We start from the raw sequence: 23,435 nt of genomic DNA, 5'->3' as shown, positions 1-23,435 counted from the left end.
GCCCCGTTCTCATACACCACCCCCACTGCAGGCCGGCTGGGGCCGGGTCAGCCGGGTCCAGTGTGAGCAGGGATTCCCCTGGGATAATGGAGTCGGCTGGAAGCAGGGGAGGTTGGTAGCCTTGACCTTTCCTGGCCCTCATTCAAGGAGGTTGACCAGACTGGCCAACAAAGGCTAGAAGTGGGGCTTGGAGGTGTCTGGGGAGGCCTGGAGGCCTAGCTTGCCTGCTGAACTGACGGGGGGGAGGGGGTCTGTTGGGGGAGGGGAGGCGCCTGGAGATTGTGCTGACGCTGGCAGAAAACTCTGCTTCAAAATTTTATCAGCTCAGCTCAGAGGAGGTGGGGGTGGGGCTGGGTGGCGAGGATGGATGTGGAGGGGGAGACCTGGACCTGCATGGTAATGAGCCAAGGCAGTCCCTGCCCCCTGCCCTCTGCCTGAGACAGTCACCTCCTCCACTTCTCTGCCTCCACACTCCGCCAACACTGCTTCACTGCTGCCCCCGTGGGCTTGCTGCTAATTGGTGCGGGTAGGGCGAGGGGCAGATGGGGTCAAGGTCAAGGAACCAAGGTCAAAACTGGGAAATTCTGTCTGGCTCTCCCTCCTACACACCCTGGAGACCTGGAGCTCCACAGACTCATCTGATCCTTATACCATTGCTAGGAGTCGGCATGGCCCTTCTCCCATTGTACAGTGGGGGGAGACTGAGGCACAGAACTGTGAGATAGCCAAAGTCACGCCGGGGCTGCATGTGGAACACAGACACACAGACAGGAAGCAGCGGCCCTGGCTTTGGCCACCGGCACCAGTGACCTCAAGAGGCTGGACCAATATCTGGCCTCCACATCTCTGCCTAGGCTGCCGGCCACGGGGACACCTTCACGGCCGCCACTGCCCAGCCATCCTGCAGAACTTAGCTCAGCCACCCCTCCTCTTCCAGGAGGCTGCCATGGACTGTCTTCACCCTCAAAATCCCTGCTGGTCTCAACCTCAGGCATTTGACCACAGAACCAGCAAACACCCAGCTGAAAGGGCCAGAGCCGGGGGCACTGGGGACCAGAGAGGGCGGTGACCTGGCCAAAGTCACTCAGCACCCAAGCTTCCCACTCACAGCACAAACGTGTGCCCTGTTGGGCCTCCGCTGGAGGTCCGAGAGTCAACCAACCAGTGTTCGCAGCGCACAGCCCCGGCACGCTCCCAGCTTTCCCCAACAATCAGATTGTTCAACCAACTGTCTCCCATCAGTCAGTCTCCTGTCCCCATTCCTGTCCCCAACAGGCCATATTGTGCCCATCAGACCTGGGACAGAGTCTCATCTCCTGAGACGCCAAGGGCACGCCAGCCCCCTCAGACATCAAGGCCTCCACCTTTAGGTTCTCAGGACGTACCTGCTTTCCCATCACACTCTCCTTGCATCATACCTCCCTCCCTCAGACCTTCACATCGAGTGAGCCTGTCCCCTCCAACCCGCTTGTAGGCCCACTTCTCCCCTTAGACTCCCTCTGCGCCCACCCCACCCTCACAGCTCGGCAGCCTTCTCCCGCTGACCTTGCGAAGGCCAACTCCCCGTTCCAACGGCGCGGAGGTTGCCTCCTCCCTCGGACCGTGCCTGGACCCACCGTAACCCACATCAGACCTCACATATGCGGCCTCCTCCCTTTGGCCTTGCACGAGCCCACCTTCTCCCTGGCACAGTGGCGCCGCCCCCCCTCCCGGCTCACCTCTCTCGCGCACGAAGTAGGCCAGGTAGAGGTCGAGCTCCTTGACGGCCACCCCGATGTGGTGCGGCTGCACGCAGAGCACCGGGTGGCCGCACTGCGCCGCCTTGACCAGGCGCTCGCCGTCGGTGCTCTCCAGGGGGATGCCCTTGAAGAGGATGACCATGACCAGGTCCAGCCGCCACACCTTGTCGGCCTGGCGCAGGCAGTCGATGCGGCGCATCTTGCCCTTCTGGTCGGGGTTGGAGAGCACGCAGCCCGGCGCCTTCTTGCCGGTGATGGCCAGCACGAAGTCCTCGCGGCACTCGGGCCGGATGTCCTTGCGCAGCTTGGCCAGCAGCCGCGACGCCCACTTCTGCTTCACCTCGGCCTTCTCGCCCAGCAGCTCGTCCTTCACCGCGCGCTCCTCGTCCTTGGACATCCGCTTCTCGTGCTTCTTGAAGTACTTGCGCTTCCGCGCCTGCAGGTTGAACCAGGTGTAGGCGAAGGCGCGCACGTGAGGCAGCAGCGCCTCGATGAACGGGTGGAACTCATCCTGCGGGCGGGAAAGGCAGGAGGTCAGAGGGCGCTGGGCACCGGGGACCCACTGCCGGGACCAGAAGACTCAGGCTCGGGAACCCCCAAGCAAACTCAGTAGGCGGAGGGGGAGGGGCAGGGGACCACTGCAGACCCCTCCGCCTCCTGGGGAAAGCTGAGGGGGCCCAGCAGAAGTTCCTGGGGGACAGGTGAGAACTCATTGCCCGCATGGGGAAACTGAGGCTTGGATTAGATGGGCAGCCCAGGCCAAGACAGGCATTCATGGCCCGGCCAGCATGGCTCAGTGGTTGAGCATCGACCTATGAACCAGGAGGTCATGGTTGGATTCCTGGTCGAGGCACATGCCTGGGTTGCGGGCTCGATCCCCAGTGTGGGGTGTACAGGAGGCGGCCGATCATTGATTCTCTCTCATCACTGATGTTTGTCTCTCTCTCTCCCTCTCCCTTCCTCTCTGAGATCAATAAAAATATATTTTAAAAAAGAAAGACATTCATGAAAAACTATCTTAAACCCCAAAACAGGACAAGCTGAGGGTTCCAGGTGGAGACGGATGGGGACCCATTGTACAGATGGGAAAACTGAGGTCGGGCGAGTGAGGATGTCATGGATCCATTCTCTGTCTTCTAGAACTGGGGTTTGAAAGTACCATAAGAACAGACAGTGAATATTTTAGTAGCCACTATTCCACTCCACACTGTAAGTGTAACCTGGGTAAGATGTAAATGACGGCAGAGCGGTATTCCAATAAGACTTTATTGACAAAAACAGGTAGCTGGCATCGGGTCCCAGGCTGTAGTGTGAGCTCTACTGTTGAGAGCAGGGCCGAGCACACAGTGGGTCCTCAATGACTGCAGGAAAAACCAGGCTTGGAGAATAACGCTTGGGGCTCCTTTCTCAGACTCACTGCTCAGCGGAGGAAGCTGACACCAGATGGGGGTCCAGGGCAGCCTCTACTGGCCCTTGGCACTGATGGAAAAAATGAGGGCAAGGGGCTGTTTCTGAAGAACACGTGTACAGACAGGGCTGGCTGAAGCCCACAGGCCAGACTAGGACCCCTGGGTGTCAGGGGCTGCTGGTGGGGGCTCCTGCACAGACCCACTGAAGGAGCCAGGAACGCTGAGGCCGGACACACAGGTCAGAACACACTGGACAGGGGAGCTCAGCCATGGAGGTTCAGAGCTAGAGAGAGGGGCCCCTGGAGGTCAGCTCCCCTCCCCCTCCCCACAGACCCTTTCCACAGATGGAAAAACTGAGTCTGGGGAGGCTGAGACCTGGCCAGAGCTGACTTCAACACCTCCCTCCCACTGTGCCTAATTAGTGTTGCTGGGCCCACAACGAGGAAACAGAGACTCCAAGAGGGGACCCAGTCATGAGGGGCTGGGACCAGACCCCACACCCATCTGACTTTCTCCACAAAAGCAGCAACCCCAGTAGGGTCCCTCGGAGAGCCACATGGGGAGCCCCAGCCCCTTCTAAGGGGGTATGAGGGCCGCGTCCTTCTCTCCATTTTCTAGCAAGGGAAACAGCCTGCAGGACATCCGGGACCTGGTGTCTCCATCTCCAGGAGTGAGACACTCAAGGAGAAAGGAAGACAGAGAGAAACATCGGTCCTACTCTTGCCAGGACCATGCCAGGCTTCTTGAATGGGGTGATATCTCTTCCTGGCTTATGAACCCCATTATCTGCCCAGCTCTCAAAAGGCTGCATTAGTTATTACTATTATTATGGACATTGCTACAATATTTTGGTTGCTTACAGTCTTCCAAGGGGCAGGAAAAGGCCCAAGGCTTTGCTATCCATTGCGTGATGGGGAAACGGAGGCTCCGAGAGGGGTGGAGACCTGGCCTCGGTCCCACTCTCAGAGCCTGTGTGAGAAGAACCCAGGACCCTCACCCCGAGAAGGCCATCAGGCCCCTTTCTCAAAACAGCCTGCTCTCTGCCAGGCTGGGGTCTCGGAGACAGGAACAGCTGCTCTGGACTCCTGGTTGGCTTTCCAGGTGGGTGTGGCTGGGCTCGGCCCCCCCTCCAGGCCTGGGTGCTCATGGTGCCCCCTGACTGGCTCACCCTCCCCGCTCCGGCTTTATCTCCCTTTGAGCCGTCTCCGGCCACGGGGTGCTGGCGGGAAGGGGATGACCTCAGGTTTCACCTATGACCGAGGCTCTGAAAATAGCCTCCTGCCCTGGCCAGGGCGGCGTATGAGGGGGCTCAGCTTGGGCGCCCAGTTCCCACTCCAATGTGCCCTGAAGCATGAGTCACTGAAACAACTGTGGCCGGGACTGCACTTGGGCCCTCCGCGCTGCCCCCCGCCCGCGGACCTGCTGAGGCAGCGGGAGGACGGAGCGGCCCACCCCCTGCCAGTCCGACCCAACCCGAGTTGCCTGTCTTGTGCCTGATGCCACTTGCCATGCCAGACCCAGAGATGGGGACCCACACAGCCAGGGTCACACAGTCAGCAGAGCAGGGACCAGAGCCCAGGCCGTCTGGCTGGGGAACCGAGGACGGGGAATCGATAGAGGCACAGGTCACTGTCCCGCGGAGGAGATGCCAGGGCAACGGTGTGGACGTTGGGCTGTGGCTGCCACCCAAGTTCTGGTGATGGCTGTGGCCCTGATAAGAGGGAGCTGGGAAGAGGCCGCTGGGTGTCAGCCAGCAGGGGCAGGCTACGGTCCCCAGACGCCTCTCCTGACCGCCATTCTCTCTGGGCACCTCCCCACTTCTGAACCCCTCTCCCTCAATTCCTGTTCTAGGTCTTCGCTCCCCTTCTCAGAGCCCCAATCCTTTTTCCAGCTCCTTCCCTTTCTGAGCCCTCCCCTCCCTCTCCCCCCTCTCTGATCTCTACACCCTCTCCGGGGAAAGGTGCCAAGGAGGAGAGCAGGGGTGGGAGCCCACGTCACCAGTGACCCTAGCTGGTCCAGCAGGAAGGAAGACAAACAGTCCGTAACTGGGTCATGGACCTGCTGCCCCAGCCTCCCTTGTCCTCCCAGAGAGGTCAGGCTAGATGAGAGGCAGGCCTGTCACTCTCTTTGTCCCACAAGACCTGCAACAACCGAGGCTTCTTCCGCAGGCACCTCCCGATGCCCTCACTGGCTGACAGGGCACAGGGGACCGCCAAGGCAAGCTAGACGCTGAGAATCCTCCCACACTCCTACACATCCCTCAAAGCCCTATTTCCAGGGTTCCTTCCTTCCGGCAGCTCTCCCCAGGGCTCCCTCAGACCTCGCCTGGACCACACAAGCTGTGGAGTCTGAGTCCAGCTCTTGCTCCTCCTCCAACCCTAAGTCCTGGGGCTGAGGCACTCCACTGCCACGCAGCCCCTGTGGGTGGCATTAGCCTCCGTTTTCACCTTCGGCCTTGGGCTTCAGTCTCTCATTTTGTACAACGGGCAGAAAGGGATACTGCGGCCTGTTGGGGGTTGGGGATGGGGTGCTTGTCTATTGCCCTGGTAACCAGAGAGTGGGGGGAGATGGAGCAAGACGAGGCCTTGCCCAGAAACCCCACGTGGTCCACTGGCCCTTCCAATGAGGGCAGCAGCAGGTTAGAGGTGGGCACCGGGTCCAAGCCCTTGCTGGGCCCTATGGATTGGACAACTAATTGTGCACTGGGCTGTGCCCCTCCCTGAATCCCTCCCACCCTGAGAGCCCAGGGCAGCAAACGGCACATGGAACTCCAATTCCCACTCCAAAAGCATTCCTGGAAGGATTCTCTCTCCTTCATTCACTCAGCAACTCAACAAACACTGCTGAGAATCTATCTGACCCACCTCCTAAGCGCTTAACCCAAACTCCTATGCATCCCTGAAAGCCCTGACGCCAATGCCCCCTTCTCGAGGGAAAGCCCAGGTGAAATGGCAAACAGCAGAGCTCATCTATGAACACAGACCCATCTGGCACCACAGTTGGGGCTCCTAACCTAGGTCACTCCGCCCCTGAGCTCAGACCATATGTATAGCTCTTATCTAATGAGGGAGAGAGTCATTCAGTTGCTCAACAAACATTCCCTGAGTGCCTACTGTGTGCATGGTGCTGGGGACCCAGCTGTAACCGGGGCTCGTCAGGTTGAACTAAGTGGTTTGAGGAAATGTGAAGGAGTTTGAGGGGCCAGGGGACCCCTTGGGGTTGTGTTTAGCTGGGGGTGGGGATCAGGAAGGGTCTCTCACAGGACAGGACACTTGAACGAAGACCTGAACGGTGACAGCCCTGAGCAGGAGCTTCCCAGGTGGAGAAAACAGCGCCAGCGCAGGCAAAGGTCTGGAGGCAGGACCGTGCCATCAGCAGCACATTCGATGGAAACAGTGAGGAGGCAGTGAACAAGAGGGAGAGGAGAGGTGGTGAGTGCAGGGAGGAGACCCAGGCGGGTTGTGCAGGACCTTATAGGCCAGGCCAAGGAGAGGAATTTTGGCAAACAAACCAGAGTGAACACCCCCTGCCCCTGCTCACAGGTGAGTGTGAGCCCTGGCTCTCTGACTTCCCTCTCTGGTGTCCCAGGAAGAGGATGGGGCTGAGCCAGAGGACCATGGTGTTCGAGAGAGAGGTGAGGAGCCAGGCTGTGCCCCGTGGAGGCTGAGCATTGACTGTGCCCACTGTCTGGAGGGAGAGACTGAGGCACAGAGCACTGAAGCCAGAGGCCCAAAGTCACACAGCCAGGAAGAAGCAGAGCTGGGGCCTCCACCAGAATCCCTGTGACTGTGGACCTCTGGCTTCCTCAACCCCATTGCCGGGCCCCTGGGCACGTGGTCTGACTCATCAGTGGGGCTCCCCAGTTCACTCTGCACTCTGTATGCGTGCTCTGGATTCTGTGTGACTCCCTTCCCCTGCTCCGTCCGCGGCCACCTTCTCCTTGGGGGGCTCACCCAGCCAAAGAGGCAGCCTGTCACCTTGTTTCCTGCCCCCCAACCTAGAATCCACAATCTCATCCTCTGCCTCTTGGCCCCATTCACACACCCCAACTAACAAAGGCCGCCAGTACCCACTTGGTCTGGCCAAACTTGGGAAAAGCCTGGACAAGGCTGGGCTGGGAGGAAAGTTCAACAGAAAAACCCTCATGGGTCAAAGCTCTCATTTTTTGTGGGGTCACCGCTAGCCAAGTTATTTGGCGCCTACTGCACACCAGGCATTGTGTGATGGTTAAAGAATCGATCGAAGGGAGGCATGATGATGCTCCCCATGTGGGGACATAGGGAGAGAGGCTGAGACTCAGAGAGACTCAAGTGCCTTCTTTCAACTGGCAGAACCCCCCGTCCATTCACACAACATGTATGAGGACTGACTGTGCGCCAGGCCCTGTGCCAGCACCTCAGCGGTGTCCTGCTTCCCTGAATCCTCGGGCAGCCTGAGGAGTGAAGGTTACCAGGCACTTCATTGCACCAGGAAGACAGGGAGGTCTAGGTTATCCACCCCGTCACACAGCTGGAAAGAAAACTCCACTGGGAGCCTCCTGAGCAGGATTTGCATGAAGATCTGAGACCACCCCCTACCTTAGAGCACATCTGAAGTGGGGTGGGGCTCTGTCCCCATAGGAGTGGTGTCAGTGAGTGTGCATGGGAATGTGGGGGCGCCCCTGTACTGCTGACCACAGGTCAACATGCACCCCGGGAGGTGGACATGGGCAGGAGCTGCATGGAGCAGGCGGCCCCATTTGTCATGAGCTAGGGAGGGAGGGAGGCTGAGGCAGGAAGAGAGAAGAGAGACAGAGGGAGAGGGAGACAGAGGGAGAGAGACAGAAGGAGGGAGGGAGGCAGGGAGGGAGAGAGGGAGGGAGAGGAAGAGGGAGAGGGAGAGAGAGAATGCTGACTAGGCCAGAATCCCAGCAGATTTACAAGGCGCTGGGCCCTGATGCTGAGGCACCTCCACCGCAGAGAAGGGAGGGGTGAGAGATACAGACTGGGAGACAGAGACATGGAGTGAGGGTGTGCCTTTCACAGCATCTAATCAGAGGCCATCAGGCCCTGAGTGGAGGGCACACAGGGAGTGCCCACCTGCCCAGGTGTGGCCAATGAACCAGGTGTGCCCCAACCCCCAGCCTCACCAGCCATGCTGTGCTGCCCTGGGCAGGTCCTGACCCTCTCTGGTCTTGGCCCCTTTCCCAGCCCAGAGGTGCTGGGGAAGCCTGACCCTGGCAGAGCCCATACCAGGCCTAGATCTCACTGCCTTCTGCCTCTCCCCACCCCCATGAGAGATGCTTAATGATTATCTATTAAATCAAACAACAGTTGGGTGCCCTCTCCCAGCCTCAGTCTCCCTGCTGGAGAAATGGCAGTAAAAAGAGTGCCTCCCTGCCCGGCTGGTTTGGCTCAGTGAATAGAGCATCGGCCTGCGGACTGAAGGGTCCTGGGTTCGATTCTGTCAGGGCACATGCCTGGGTTGCAGGCTCGATCCCCAGTGGGGGGCATGCAGGCAGCAGCTGATCAGTGATTCTCTCTCATCATTGATGTTTCTATCTCTCTCTCCCTCTCCCTTCCTCTCTGAAATCAATAAAAATATATATTTTTTTAAAAAGAGTGCCTCCCTGAGAAGGACCGGGGTGAAGGAGTGAAGGAAAGAATGAATGAATGAGGGAGGGGCCCTGGCAGCTGCACCGTGTGGCCCCGGGGAAGCCTGGGCACTGCAGCCAAGAGAGATTTGGCCCCAAACCCGGAATAACTAATGTGGCGGTGGCAGCAGGCAGGAGGGAGGCAGGGGGGAGGCCCAGAGTGGGGCAAGCGCAGGGAGGCCGGCCTTCCCGCTGGCAGGATTTATGGAAGTAACGGCTGCTCCACACAGTTCCTCTTAAGAGTAAAAGTGAAAAAGTGCTTGAGTCACCACCATCGAAACAAGGACAGGGCTCCCAGAATCCTTCAGGGCCACCATCCCCCCCTAGGTGGGCAGGGCCGGGGGCACAGGGCGGCTGGCACCAGAGCTGCCCCCCACCCCGCAGCCAGTCTCAGCTCCTAGGAGGATCCAGGTGGGATCAGCTGAAAGGGAGCTATTTTAGGCTGGACTCAGGTTGTAAAATGAGTCGTCAAGGGGGGGCATGGAGTCAGAGAGACCCGGGAGAGACAGATGGGGTAAGGAGAGAGAGACACAGGCAAAGGGGGGAAAGAGACGGTGAGAAGCAGACATGGAGAGAGACAACAGAGGCCAGAGGCGGGAAGAGACAGACAGATGGAAGGACAAGGAGAGACAGAGATGGAGAGAGAGAGAAACAAATAGAGACAGGGAGACATAAAGATGGAGAGAAACGGGGTGGGGGTGGGCTAGGGAGACTGAGCCCTGGGTGGGGGTCCTGCAGGAGCAGTCAGGGTCCAACCAGTTCCCCAACCAGACCCTGATGGGCCTTCGAGGAGCTGCAGGGATTAAACTGAGGCTGGGAGGGTGGGGTACCTGAGAGGGGGGCTCCTCTCCAGGGTGGGGGAGGGCAGTTGGGAGAATAAACAGAGGGGGAGCCCCTGCGTCGGGGCTGCTCCCTCCCCGCCCCCAGCGGGAGCGCTCTTGCTTCTCTCTGCCCGTCTCAGGCTCCTTGTCCCCTGTCCCCTGCACCCAGCAACCTCTGATTTTTGTGATTTCACGTTTCTACACAAGGAGCGGAGCGCCGCCTGGCCGATCCCTGCCCTGCTCCTGGGGAAAGCCAGGCCCCGTGAGTGCCCAAGTTCACGGCGATGCCAGGGCTCTGTTCTCCCGCCGCCCCCTCTCTGCAACGTGGATGGAGGCCTGTCTCCCGAGGCGTCCTGATGGGGGAATTCCAGGGCGCAGTGACAACAGGCGGCCTTCCAACCTCCTCGCCTGGAATAGCCTTCCTCTGCCTGCCCCCCCTGTGGCTCTGGGGAGCGTGCAGGAAGAGCAGAGGGGCAGGGGCACCCAGAGCCACCCAGGCCACCCACCCCTAAGGCCCAAGGTCACGAAGCAACTGGACTAGAGCCCTCATGGTTACTGGGGAACTTCAGGATGACTGGGAGACTGAGATGGGCCAGCGCTGACGACTTTGAGGGTCCCTCCCCAAAAGTAGCTCAGAGGGGGAAAGGGAGGGCTGGAGAGAGGTCGGGACTGGCCCAAGGTCACCCAGGAGATGCCAGTAGGACAAGCCTGAGACCCCTGCAGCTCCAGCCCTCACTGTCTGCCTGGAGGCAGGAACTCCTCAGTGGGTGCTGGAGGGGGCCAGTGACAAAGACCCTACCGAGAATGAGGGGGACCCCAGGATCAGGAGTCGGGGGGACCCCTGGCAGAGACTGACAGTCCCTGGGGCTCAAGCTGGACATCTGCGTGCTCCCACACAGGGCTCCTCCGATATCCGGGACTGCACTCCACAGCTTGCAGGCCACGCTGCCCCATGTCACCGCGGGGGAAACTGAGGCCAGAAGCCCACTGGTCCACAGGCACCCAGAGACAAGGGATGGGGAGGGAAGCGGGAAGGCAGAACCAGGGGCGGGTTGCCCGTGAGGGAGCTGGGACGTCCCGGGTGCGGCCTGGGGAAGGGCAGCTCCCCCGCCCCGTCACTGCACCAGGGCCCACTGGGCTGCCTGGGAGCCCGGCCAGGGGTGAGAGGCTACGGGAGGGGGCAGGGGCAGGTGCCGGCGGCTGAGGGCGGGAGCAGCGCCGCAGTGCCCGCCAGACCCCGGAGCACCGGCCTCCCGGCTCCTCCCGGCTCCTCCCGGCTCCTCCCGGCGGCGGCGGCGGCGGCGGCGGCAGCGGCTCAATAATCCCCAAATCGATGCGGCGAAAACGTCGGGACGGTGGTGGGAGCGCGGAGGGGGGTGGCGGGGGGAGCGGGAGATTTAGCCAGGACGTCGAGCACCCCTCCTCCCACCGCGGGCGCCTCCAAGTTCGTGCACCCCCTCCCCCTCCACGCACACGTGGGCCAAGAATGGGGGAAAAGGCAGCCCGGGCTGGAGCGCCGGGGCGCAACCTTGGCGCGGAGAGGATCCGGGGAGCACATCGGGAGCGCTGGGGAGGCCGGGGCCAGCCCCCCAACGCCTCCTGGAGGCAGGCCCCGGCCCAGGCACGGAGTTCACACGGAGCCCTGTCTTTGGGGCGCCCCTCGGACCTTCCCGAGTGGGTGGGGGAGTTCGTCCTGCAAAGTGGTGGGCGAACCTGCAGCCCGAGCCGCCCGTCCGGGGGGAGGGGGGAGAATCCGGGCGCGGGGGGGGGGGGGGCGCGGGGCTGGAGTCCGCGGCGAAGGAACGTAGGAACGGGGGTGGGGGGGGTCCCAGCTCAGCCCATCCCCCACCGGTCCCCGATCCCAGGTCCGGGCATCCGGTCCGGGCGGCCGGAGGGACGCGTGCCTTTTCCGTCCCGCCTCCTCGGGCGTCTCAACTCCCAGGCCCGGTGCGGGGGCGCGGGGCCGGGGCCGGGGCCGGGGCCGGGGCGGGCGGGGGGCGTACCTGGGTCAGGCAGAGCGGGGACGAATACATCCCGGGCGCGGCGGGAGGCGCAGGCGGCGGAGCGGGCGCGCTGAACTTACTGAGTCATTTTTCCAGCCCCCCCGCCCCCCCGCGGCCGCGGCCGGCGCGCTCCTCGCCGCCTCCTCCCTCGGTCGCCCGCCCTCCTCCCTCCCGCTCGCTCCCTCCCGCTCTCCTGCGTCTCTCTCTCCCTCGCTCTTCTGTGCCTGCCCCCCACCTTCTCGCTGCCTCTCCCCTCCTCCGGCTCTGGGTCCCTGTCTCTCCTCCCTCTGGCCACCTCTCCCCTCCCGCCCCCCCAATTTCTCTCCCCTCCCACCCGAACCTCTCCCTGCTCCACATCCAACTTTCAAAGAAACGAGGGAAAAAAAAAGAGCGCGAACGGGGAAGGAGACACGCTCCCCTCCGGCCTCGTGAACCCCATTATTGCTACGAATTTCTCGCCGCGGGGCTCCGAACCCCGGGTGGGGACCCGCGGCCGCGCAGGGAGACCGCAGAGGGTCTCCCGGGACCGCCCGCCCGCGTCCAGGGGGGAGGGGGCGCTGGGCTGCTGCTGGACATTTGGGGGCCGGAGGTAGATTTTTAAGACTCCCCCCCCCCCCCCCCCCCGCCCGGAGCTGGCCGGGAAGTTGGAGAAAGGAGCCAAGGGGGGGGGGGGGAGGTGGAGAATGAAGCAGTGACGTGTGCAGAGGCCGCGCAGTGCGAGGCTTTCCCCTTAAAGATGTAGGTCCGGAGGTGCGTGGCAGGAGAAGGGGTCCCTGCACCCCCTCCCCCTGGTCCCCGAGAGCCAGACAGGGGCTGCAGTGCCCCGGCAACGGGGCTTGGCTGCCACAGCGCCCTCATTGGCTGGAGGGGCCCAGCTAACCAGGACTCCTGGCATCTGCTCTTTCCTCCTTAGCCAGCACCCAAGGGGGACAGTGGGGCGGGGGGGGGGGCGGGGGGGGCCGGGAGGGGGCTTTGGCTTCCCCCTGCAGGTCTCAGCTCCCCAGGAGGACGATGTCCAGACAGAATTCGGGTAAACCTTAGAGCCTCTTCCCGGGCGTCCACCGACTCCCACGGACCCCAGCTAGCCATGTGCCCGTTTCACACACCTGGAAACTGAGGCACAGTGGGGCCACCTGGCCCAGGAGCCCACATTCTTCAAGCTCCAATGTTCTCCCCCCCCCTCCCCCCAGGAATAACTAAGCACAGACCTGCCCTCCCCTGGTCTGGTCCCCAGGGTGCCTGACGACCTTGACCTCAACTCCTGGGCTCAACTCAACCTTCCAGGTTCACCCCCCAATCCTCCCAGCCTGGCTCAGAGGCCGCCTAAACGCGTCTTCCCACCTGGGTGTCCTGCCCTGTAAAGTGGCCTGGCAGTGCTCACCTCACGGGGTCAGTTGGCATAAGGATGATGTCACTTAGCAGAAACCTGACTTCCTATGAAAAGTGCGCCCAGAGGCCCGCCTGCAGGGCTCAGTGGTTGAGCATCGACTTAGGAACCTTGAGGTCCCCATCAGGGCAAATGCCAGGGTTGCGCTGGTCCCACTGTGGGGAGTGCAGGAGGCGCCGATCGATGATTCTCTCTCTTCATTGATGTTCTTTCCCCCCCCCCCTCTCTAAAATCAATAAAAAATACTATTTTAAATGCACCAAGACATTGTTAGAAAGCTTGGCCCTTTTGACTAGTCTCTCAGAACATCCTGAGGCCAATGGCATCCTGTTACCAACATGGGGCACCTGCCCCATGCCCAGGCCAACAACCCTGATTCCCCTGTGTTCCTGGGGAGAAAACGGAGGCCCACGGAATGCAGGCCACTTGTCCACGGCCCTGGTGCTGGACTAGGAGGGAGCAGGGTTCCTACCAGCACATAGTCCCTGGTCACTGCGCTTCTCGCAGTGTGCGTGCGGCTGACAGTGATTTAAACAGCGCTTAGCACATCGTGAGCACGTCACCAATGTTTTTTTAAACCCCCATTGTGCAGCTGTGGTGGGCATTTCAAACTCCAGGGTGAATGGGGGACGCAGGTGCCTAGGAACCCAAATACAAACATAAAATAAAGCAGTATTTTATTTTAAAAATGCCAGGAGCACATAGATGGCAAACCCCCCTACCCCAATTCACAGACGTTTAAAAGTTACAATGGATTTCTGAGCATTCTCTCAGAGCGCCGCCGCCTCCCCGCCATGCCTGCAGCCCTCACGGAGCAGGTGAGGTTCCTTTCCAAGGTAAAGTTTGGAGAGCACAGACTGCCCTTCTGGGAACCTCAGTTTCCACATGTGTGAAATGGCAACATGAGGACACAACCTGGAAGACTGCGGGTATCAGAGTCCTTGAGACAATGAGATAGTGTGTGTGAGGGCTGTGTTAATATTAGTTGTGGTGGATGGTGGAACCTTCTGCAAGTCCACTACCAGCAACCCACACACACACACACACACACATACACACACACACACACACACACGGGGTTAGCAAAAGTAGGTTTACAGTTAGAATACAATAATTAATAAATAATACAAGAAGGAACTCTTTCACGTACTCACAACTGTAAACCTACTTTTAAATATATAATATATACAGTTCAGGTAAGAAGAGGCCCCTGCAGTGCACATAGTAGGTCCATAGCAGGCCAGTTGTGCTGAAAGGCTGCAGCCTGAATCTATGTTTCCAGCCAGCAACTTAACCTCCCCTGTGCCTCAGCTCCCCCCTCTGTGAAACTGGGTGGTCCATGATAGTCCCTACCCCCTGGATGGTGGGTAAATCCACGACAGCTTGGCCAGAGGTTAGGTCACTGCCTGCACACAGTGGCTTCTTTAAAAAGCAGCTGGTGGAGTCAGACCTGTGTGTGGAAGGGTCCCCAGGGGGGTGCATAATTTAGCTCCTGGCAGTTTGGAGCACAAATTAGCTCCTTTGTTAAAAAATTTTAAAAAAATGCACTTTCCTTAGAATTTGCTCTTGGCTTCTCTGTAACTGTCCCAGATACCGATGCACAGCCGTGTTGACAATTTGGAGCCAGCCACCGTGTGTCCACCTGTGGGTGGCCAGTGCGGCACTGCCAACGACGTGGGCACGGGCTAGAATGCTGCGCAGCTCCACAGAAGAACGAGGGGCTCCTACCTGGCCCAGGAGACAGCTGGGGAAAGTGGGGTCTGGACCAGACTCCTCCTCCCACGACATGCCAGGAACAGCCCCAGTCGTGATGGTCACAAATGCCCCAGACACTGCCCATTGTCCCCTCGGGGCAAAACCATCCCTGGTTGAGATCTTCAGTTGTAGACTCAGCCAGAAGACTCAAGTCCTCATTTGGGATTTTTTTTAAAAATAAGAATATACATGTATCCTTTATGGTATAAGATATAAATGTAACCTTTATGAGAACATACATGTGTCCTTTACAAGAATGTGTGTTTGTTCCACCTGCAATTCCTAAAATAAAGTTGGATGATAACAGGGCATCCCTGACTGGGGCCTGACCAGGGACGGGGTGATGAGGAAGGTTCCGTTTTTACTTTTGTACTCTCCTTAGAGGTTCATGAAAAAGTGAGTGGCATTCACGGAGTAGCTCTGGCGGGGAGAACAGGAGCCGGGTGGTCACACCCCAGCTGCCACACCCCGAGAACAGAGGATACAGCAGGGAGCCGGGCCTGTGAATGGGGGGTCCTGACCATGCCACTCCCCCTTGGCCATGGAGTGGGAGTGTCCACTTTGCAGATGAGAAACTGAGGCTCTAGAAGGGAACATTCAGGTCCTCAGTCATGAGAAGCAAAGGTGGGATATGACACTAGGGCTGGCCCTGTCACAGATACACACACATACAGACACACACAGCTTACCACACAGTCACAGATTCACACCGACGCACACAGACATGCCACACACACATTTTCACATACACAGACTCATATACAGATAAACAGACCCAACAGGATACACACACACAGTCACACACAGAAACAACACACCGATTCACATGAAAACAGCGCCACATAGACGCACACACAGATCCACACAAATTACATGCACACACACAGACCCACACAAGTGTACACACACACACAACACACATACACTCTCCCATAATCACACACACCCAAACACAATGACACATGCTGACAAGCACACACACCTGCAACAGAATCCAGTATTCATACACAGGTACATGGACACACACACACACACACACACACACACACGTGCACACAAGGACACACACCCCCCACATCCCTGTTCCTTCCTCCTGGCAGTCCCCTCTCCCACAAGTGCAGGTGCCTGTGAGCGCTCGTGTATTTGTGTCCCTCTGACAGTGTGGACGTGTGTGGTTGTGTGTGCAGAGTTCAGTGCAGGTGTGACCGTGACCAGGCGCCTCGTAAGGATGCGTCGTGGGTGTGCGCTTGTGGAGGTGCACACGGGAATGTGTCCCCCTGGGCACCTGGGGACGAGGGGATGAGGTGAGTGCGGTGCAGGGCAGACCAGGTAAGTGTGACTGCAGAGGAGTGCGCTGGGAGAGGGCTGCGTCTGAGAGCAGCTGCTGCAGGGAAGGGTGAGGATGAAGTGGAAGGGCTGAGGGTGGGGGAGCTGGGGGGAGCATGGAACCCTGAGGGCTGTGTATGGACCCCTTTTCCTCCTCCTTCCCAAACAGCCCTTCCAACATGAGACGCGGGTCTAAAGTAAAAAGCAGAGATTTGGCCTGACCTCCGGGCTTTCATATTTAGAAAGTTATATGGAGGCCCTGGGCAGGGGTCTCCCTGGAGGGTGGAAAACAACACTTGGACCCCCACCCACCCCTGCCTGGCCCCCTGGCAAGTGCAGAGAGGCAGGAGGGGGTGAGGGGGTCTACTTGGCCACACCCCTGAGACCGAACTAGCCCTTGCGCTTCTGTAACCAACCCTCCTCAGGACCTCCTCCGCAGTAGAGGGGGGACCCCCCACCACCCTGTTCCCCTCCCCAGTAGGCACAGCCCCGGGGGTGATTGTGCCCCTGAGGCACCTCGGCCTGAACCTCAAGCCCCGACCATCTAGGTCCATGCCAGTTGGGGATCCCAAGGCAGGGGGAATTGGAGGGGGTGGGGTGCGGATGAGGTCAGGTAGAGAGGTAGAGGAAGCACCCGCCCCCACCCAGCAGCCCCTGGTAGTTAAAAAGGAACTGGGGGGGGGGGCAGGGAGGAGAGTGTAGTGTAGACCCATCCCCAAGATAGACACTCAGCGCCAATCACCTGCACAGAGACACCCAACTGTCCCCTGGGATGTGGCCACACGACACCGTTTCCCACTCACCGACACCCCCCAGCTGTCACACACACGGGGACACCCCATAAGGTCACCCAGGGACATCGCTGCCCCCCGGGAGCACACGACGCAGCTACACAGCCTCACGGCACCATTCCACGGGGACACATGGCAAGTCGCCCAGTTACCCAAAGGCACACGCATACTGTCCAGAGCCGACAACGCTCTACCACACGCAACACAACACACCCAGCCACGTGGATGCGCAGACACATAAAGAAGAGGACCCGACGTTGGGGACCCGGGGACCCACCGACAAGGACGGGACTACCTCGCCGCGCAGACCCGCGAACGCACCCCCGGATTCCCGTGCTGATCTGTTTGGGAGCTGCGGAGCCCCAAACGCACCCCTGGAGTGCGGATGCCACCGCCACCGGCGGACCAGACACCGGAACCCTCAAGTGCAGGCACGGACGCTCGCCGGCCTGGGGCGCTCGGGCCGAGACCTGGTGACCCCTCCCGGCGGAGACCCACCGTGCGCGGCGGCCGGGCCGGGGTCGGCCTGTGGGCGGGGCTCGCGCTGCGCGAGGGCAGGCCCCGGGCTACCCCTGCGCGGCGCTAGGAGCAGCCGCCCGCCCGGCTCCAAGTTCAAGGCGCCCGGCGGCGGCCGAGGCGCGCTCTCCGCCCCTCTCCGCAGCGGCCATTTTCCGCTAGCTGGCGCGTCGCGCTCGCCGGGACTGGGGCACCCCGGGGGCTGCCGCAACCCCGGCCCCGACCCCATCCCGGCCCCGCTCCCCCGCGGGCTGCGCGCTACAGGGTCAGCCGCCCCAAGCCGCGCCCTCCCGCCTCCCACCGTGCCGGATAGGGGGCGGGGGTCCGGCCGGATTGGGGGGGACCCTCTCCCGGGAGCCCCGCCCTCCCCGCCGATACAGCGGCTCCCGCGAGGGGCCCCCCCACTCGGGATCCCCCGCTGCGCCCTGCTTGCCAGCTCCGCCCCCAGACGCGAGGGGGGGGCGTCGGCGGGCGGGGGTCCTGGGTGGCGGGAGGGAGTGGGGGTCCCCGCATCGAGCCCTTCCTCGGGGCAGCCCCCCCAGACCTGACAACTTTCGCCCGGAGCCCACGCACCACCCCAAAAAACTCCCCGGGCGAAAACGAAAGTGGGGGCGGCGACGTACCATGGCGCTGCTGCGAGGAGGCGAGGCCGGCGCCGGAGCGAGCGCGCTCGGTCCCCGGCGAGGGGGGGCCGGAGGCGGCGGGAGGAGGCGGCGAGGGAGGGCGCGCGGGGGAGGGAGCGAGCGCGCGAGGGAGGGGGCGCGCCGTGCCCGCCCCCCGGTTCTCAGGACCCTCCCCTCGGCCCGCCTCCCCCGGCCCCGCGCGCCGCTGGCTCTTCAGGCTGCTGGGCGCCCCGGCCCCGGCTGCGGCAGCTCCATCCCCCGCCGGCCCGCGCCAGGGGAGGCCGGGCGAGCGGCTGCGGCGGCGGGTCGTGGAGCCCCCGGCGGGCTCGCGCCGGACGGAGCGAAACCTGCTTCTCCGCGGCGCGCGCGCTCACACTCACACACACACGCGCGCACACGCACACACACACGCACACACACACACACACACACACACACACACGCACGCCGACGGCTGGGGGCACTTGCGGCCGGGCCTCCTCGTCTCCGACTGTCGCCACGCACCCCGACGCGCGCAGACCAGCACACGGAGCGCGGGCAGCGGCCACAGACAGCCTGCGGGCGGCACCCAGACACACGGGGACCCGCGCGCACAGCCGATAGGGTGTCCAGGGTGCACACCTCTCGCAGGACGCCACCAGCACACTCACACTGACAGCCTGCGAGTGCCACCCAGGTAGACACACGGGGACCCACATGCTCACAGCCTTGGCGTGTCACCTAGACATCCAGAGCCTTCAGGGTGTCATCGGGCACAGAGATGGGCAATCCTAGCAACATCCTCCAGACCTGGGCTGACCCGCACGCTGACCCCCAGGACCGCTGTCCGAGGCCAGCGCGCCAGCCACCCTGGCCCGTGAGAGGGCAGGTGTCCCGGATACACACAGTCACAAACACGCACAACGGCAGACGGGACAGATGGGGACACAGAGGCTCGGACACCGAGGGCGACAGACCTGGGGGCGGGGGTGCCCTGGGGGTCACGAGGGGCTTTCAGGCGGGACAGGGGGGGCGGGAGCGCTCCGTAGGCGCAGGGGGGGCGGGCGCCCCCTCCCCGTCAGGATTCATGACGAAGTCCCCGCAGTGGGGGACGGGAGGGGCCGTGGAGGGTCGGCTTGGGCTGCCGCGGGCTGGGACGCGGTGCCGCAGCGCTCCACTCCCCCGCCCCCCCCCCCCCCCCCCCGCGCTCTCCCGCAGTCCCCCCGCCTCTGGCAGCCGCAGAGGAGGCGCCGCCCTTCCCCCTCCCGGCTCTGCTCTGCGTCTGGCGCAGCGGGGGGACGATGGGAGGGGATGCTCTCGGGCCTGGTGGGGTGGAGAAGATCCCATATCTTACTTGCGTCTGGGTTTCGTCCTGCCTGCGACCCCAGTTCCCTCCAGGAATTCAGGGACCCCTTTGGGGAAGCGGCGTCCAGCTCCCCCATGGAGGACGCTAGGATTTAGGATGGGGGCAGGCAGCATCCCAGGAGAAGAAAACCAGACCCTTGGCCACCCTTCTGGAGCCGTGGCCGACGCTAGGGGCACTAGAAGTTGATTTTGGGGGTCTGTGTGCGAGGCTGGGCCCCCCGGGGGCCTGGGAAATCTCAGACAAATAGGGGTGACGGTAGCCCCGCCAACATAGTAGATGCTTAGTAAGTATAGGCTCCATGTAGCCAGTTTCAACCCTCCAGGGGCATTCACTAGGCCCTAGTGACTAGGGGATGCGGAGGTTTTCTGTTTCATCTACACATTCTTCTGCCCATTTTTCAGAAGAGAAAAGTGAGGCCCAGGGAGGGAAACTTACCCCCACCTCCCCCGCATCAGCCAGTATGTCAGAGGCCCAAGGAACCTAATCCTAACGCCTTCTTTAGGGCCCTCCGAAGTGGGAGTGGGGAGATTTGGAGGCGGCCTCCCCTCTCCCACACCTGAAGTCAAAGGAAGCAATGTGGGTACCCCAGCTCTGGCTTTGGCGAGGGAAGGGTTAAGGGGATAGAGATCCTCTCTTCCTCATCGCACCTCTAATCTGCTTCTGTTAATCCCCAGCTGGATGGGATCCTGGTCCCACCCCTGCCTCAGGGAATTAGGTACCTGGGAGGAGAGGGGAGGGGGGGAGGCGTACATTGATAGTCAGGAGGGGATTGGGGTCCAGAGGGCATTAAGCAGGGGCACAGAAGCAGCCCTCCACCCACCATTTCCCCCAGGAGGCCGCCCCTGGGCCTGCAGGCAGAGTGTTAAGAGTCTACACAAGCCTGCTCGTTTAACCCTCACACCCCTGTGAGGGGCGCTGTCACCGTCATTCCCATTCCACAAAGGAGGGCATGAGCTCAGCGGGGTTTAGACACCTGCCCCGGGCCACCTGGTAAGCGGTGATGGTCTGGAAGATGCTTTCCTGATAGTGGATCCCCTAATTTCAGCTCCTTTTGTGAGCTGAATAGACCGAGGATCTCCCAGATAGTCAAATCCTGGTTTCTTTTTGCCTAACACTTCTTCCCGCCCACATTTTACTATGAGCGGCAAGAAGAAACCAGGAAATCCCCCGCTGCTAAATACCCAAGTTCGTCACTTAGTTACAAGCTCTGCTTTCCTGATAACTGTGGGACACAGCTCCGCTAAACCTCTGCCCCTCTGGAGTCAGGACCGCCTCTCCTCCAAATGTGTTGGCCCACAGTCCTTCCCTTCTAGAACATTCCCAAAAGACAGACTGGTTAGCAAACATAGAAAATGTCCAGCTTTACAGACCAAAGAAATGATAATAAAAATAAGAACATATCATGTCCTGGCACTCATTAAAATACGTACAGCTTTGCCCTAGCCGGTTTGGCTCAGTGGATAGTGTGTTGTCAGCCTGCGAACTGAAGGGTCTGGGGTTTGATTCCCAGTCAAGGGCACATGACGGGGTTGCAGGCTGGATCCCCAGTAGGGGGCGTGCAGGAGGCAGCTGATCAATGATTCTCTCTCATCATCGATGTTTCTATCTTTCTCTCCCTCCCCCTTCCTCTCTGAAATTAATAAAAATACATTTAAAAAATAGGTAAAGATTTAAAAATTAACAAAACCCAGTGCTGGCGAGAATGTAGTGAAACAGACATTTTCATAACTTGCTTGGAAGTAAATGTGTGTATGGATTAGGAAAGCCATTTGGCAAGAGGTCTAAGACAAGTTCAGACCATATGGTCCAATTCCCAGGAGTCTATCCTGATCTTGGGGAAAGATATATATGTCCTTAAAGATCTTCATTGCCATATGCTTGTGAGAATTGCTATAAATCAGTGTTTCCCAGCCTTTCTTTCATTATTAGTCCCCCCAGAGCAGTTTTAGATATTTTTCCTAATCACTTCTTATGAAATTTTAGTACCACCGATATACTGCATATTAATTTACCTACTGTACATATATCTGTGTTTTGTATATTAAAAGAGTAAGATTTTTCACCTTACAAGAACAAATTTTTGCCCCAGCTGAGAATGAATGCTATGAATAATGGTATGGCCTTCTGATGGAATATGATACAGTCCTTTAAAGACTCAGGTTCCACCCGGTCAGCTTGACTCAGTGGTTGAGTGTCGACCTATGAACCAGGGGTCATGGTTGGACTCCCAGTCAGGGCACGTGCCCGGCTTGCTGGCTCCATCCTTAGTACGGGGTGTGCAGGAGCCAGCTGATCAATGCTTCTCTCTCATCATTGATGTTTCTATCTCCCTTTCCCTTCCTCTCTCTGAAATCAATAAAAATATATTTAAAAATAAACAAATAAATAAAAAGAATGAAGTTCCAAATAAGAAAAAAGACAGCTACTTAAGAGGAAAGTGTGCAAAAAGCATGAACAGGCATAGTGTGAACAATGAAACACGTGCATGGAGAGAGGTCCAACCCCTTTAGGGATCAAGTGGATGCACGACCAGGTCACAATGAGGCCTCGTCTCACCCCTATATCATCGCCCCAAATTTAAAACGTCCACCAATACCAGATGTCGGACAGGCTGTAAACACGCCGGGCTCTTCCACATGGCAACCACTTTGGGAAACAGACGAATACTAAACACCGAACATTCATGTATCACACAACATAGCCTGTGTCCCCCAGACACAGAGCCACAAGAAACCCGTGCTTGTTGCCCCAGGAAACATGCCCCATAATGTTCAGCACTATACTGTGAAGGAGAGGAAAACGCCGAGAGAATGGAGAAATGCATTGTGGGAAATTCACCCCAGGGCCTATTGATCAGCAGCCACAGTGGTGCTCTCAGCTACAGGCAAATAGTGTGGCTGGATTTAGCAACAGAACATCAAGTGGAACAAGAAGTTCCCAAATCTTCCACATAGCACGATGCCCTCTTTGTAAAGTTATAGTAACTAAAGCGAAGCAACATTTTTTGGGGGAAATACATGTTAGAGAGACAATTATTTTCAAGCAAGGAAAGGATAAATTCCAGTTTCAGGAGGATGGTTAACTTTGGGGTACAGGTTATTGCTAAAGTTCTGTTTATCCTGGTGGTGTTGAGTTTTAGGGTATTTATTCTATTAGCAAACCTTTACATTTACTAACAAAAGGAACAATGGTGAAAGCAAGTCCTGAGTCAGACTGGGATTACACTCATTCTAGCATCGAAAGCCCAATAAATAGTTAAATCGTCAACTCAGAATGAGAACTGTGCTGGGAGTAGACTGTCAGCTAGATGATGGGGTGTGGTGGGGAGGAGTCAGTCTTGTTCACAGCTGAATCCTGGACACAGAAAACAGTGCCTGGTACAGAGCAGGTGCTCAATAAAAATTTGTGGAATTAATAAAAGTCTCAGAGAGACCAAAGGGCTTGTAAATCCCATTTTAAAAGAATCATATATGTATATATATTAAATATACGTATTATATATATGTAAAATATATATGTATGAAATATGATACATTTAATATGTACATATATAAATGTATGCTATTAAATAAGTATTATGTTATACATGATATATTCATATATAAAATACAAGTATGTTAGATATGCAACATATATTATATAAATATAATTATTATATTTAATTATAATATTATATATAATACTAGAGGCCCGGTGCACAAAGCTCATGCACGGTAGGATCCCTAGGCCTGGCAGGTGATCAGGGACCATCAGGGCTTCTTCCCCTGGCTGCCCTCAGGGGCCTTACTTCGTTCCGTGCCACCCCCTGGTGGTCAGCGCACGTCACAGCGAGGGATCGAACTCCCGGTCTCCCCGTCAAACTCCTGAGGGGACACTTTGCATATTAGCCTTTTATATAGAGAGATAATTTTATAATTATTATGTTTATATGTTAAAATATAAATATACATATTTAAAGGAATCATACACACACATATACATCAGGCTTCCTTAACCACAGCACTGACATGAACTGATCTTCAAGATGCTTTGTTGCCCAGCTGGCATGGCTCAGTGGTTGAGCATAGACCTATGAATCATGAGATCAT

The 23,435-nt window shown here is 58.7% G+C and overlaps 1 protein-coding gene across 5 annotated transcripts in view; it reads right to left on the bottom strand.

Annotated features, from left to right (window-relative positions):
- Nucleotides 1–18,451, bottom strand: part of NFIC (nuclear factor I C) — a 64,537-nt gene extending 46,086 nt beyond the window's left edge. For 4 of the 5 annotated variants that reach the window (XM_036311841.1, XM_036311843.1, XM_036311845.1 and 1 more), the window contains exons 1-2: nt 11,605–11,740; nt 1,719–2,250 (exon numbers count right to left, since the gene is read on the bottom strand). In XM_036311841.1, coding sequence (XP_036167734.1) covers nt 1,719–2,250; nt 11,605–11,634 — 562 coding nt within the window. In that variant the 5' untranslated portion in view covers nt 11,635–11,740. Of the gene's footprint in view, nt 1–1,718; nt 2,251–11,604; nt 11,741–18,002 lie in introns of those variants that run through there. The other variant, XM_036311842.1, reaches the window with a different exon arrangement.
- Between the last annotated feature and the right edge of the window lie 4,984 nt (nt 18,452–23,435).

This window comes from Myotis myotis, unplaced genomic scaffold (genome assembly GCF_014108235.1).
Source record: "Myotis myotis isolate mMyoMyo1 unplaced genomic scaffold, mMyoMyo1.p scaffold_m19_p_6, whole genome shotgun sequence".
In the NCBI taxonomy this organism is placed as follows: domain Eukaryota; kingdom Metazoa; phylum Chordata; class Mammalia; order Chiroptera; family Vespertilionidae; genus Myotis; species Myotis myotis.
Note: the sequence above shows the minus strand (reverse complement) of the source record. Positions and strands in the feature narration are given on the sequence as shown.